Source organism: Ailuropoda melanoleuca, unplaced genomic scaffold, assembly GCF_002007445.2.
Source record: "Ailuropoda melanoleuca isolate Jingjing unplaced genomic scaffold, ASM200744v2 unplaced-scaffold50167, whole genome shotgun sequence".
Taxonomy (NCBI): domain Eukaryota; kingdom Metazoa; phylum Chordata; class Mammalia; order Carnivora; family Ursidae; genus Ailuropoda; species Ailuropoda melanoleuca.
In genome coordinates, this window is record NW_023222912.1 from 1 (window position 1) to 710 (window position 710).

At 37.2% G+C, this 710-nt stretch overlaps 1 protein-coding gene across 1 annotated transcript; it reads left to right on the top strand.

Moving 5' to 3' along the window:
* Positions 1–5: 5 nt before the first annotated feature.
* On the top strand, positions 6–707 carry LOC117799471 (olfactory receptor 5H2-like; the record flags this gene model as incomplete). The annotated part of the gene is made up of 1 exon (XM_034651954.1): positions 6–707. A coding segment is annotated over one exon (702 nt), but the record flags the coding sequence as incomplete, so codon positions are not given.
* Between the last annotated feature and the right edge of the window lie 3 nt (positions 708–710).

Below are 710 nucleotides of genomic sequence, written 5' to 3' on the forward strand. Positions count from 1 at the left end.
TATTCCTTGGGAGTCTGGCATGTGTGGATGGTTGGATATCATCCACAGTGACCCCCAAGATGCTGGTCAACTTCTTTTCCAAGAATAAGATGATCTCTCTCTCTGAATGCATGATACAATTTTTTTCCTTTGCATTCGGTGCAACCACAGAATGTTTTCTGCTGGCAACAATGGCATATGATCGCTATGTGGCCATATGTATGCCTTTACTTTATCCAGTAATTATGACCAATAGACTATCCATCCAGCTGTTAGTTGCATCATTTGTAGGTGGCTTTTTTCATGCCTTAATTCATGTAGGTTTTTTATTCAGATTAACCTTCTGTAATAATAACATAATACATCTCTTTTACTGTGATGTAATGCCATTATTTAAAATATCTTGCACTGATCCTTCTATTAATATCCTCATAGTATTTATTTTTTCTGGGTCAATTCAGATGCTCACTATTCTGATTGTTGTTATTTCTTACACATTAGTTCTTTTTACAGTCTTAAAAAAGAAGTCTCTGCAAGGCATTAGAAAAGCCTTCTCCACCTGTGGAGCCCATCTCTTATCTGTGTCTCTGTACTATGGCCCCCTTCTCTTCATGTATGTGTGCCCTGGCTCTGCACAGGCAGATGATCAAGATATGATGAACTCTCTATTTTACACTGTTATAATTCCTTTCTTAAATCCAATGATCTACAGCCTGAGAAATAAGAAAGTC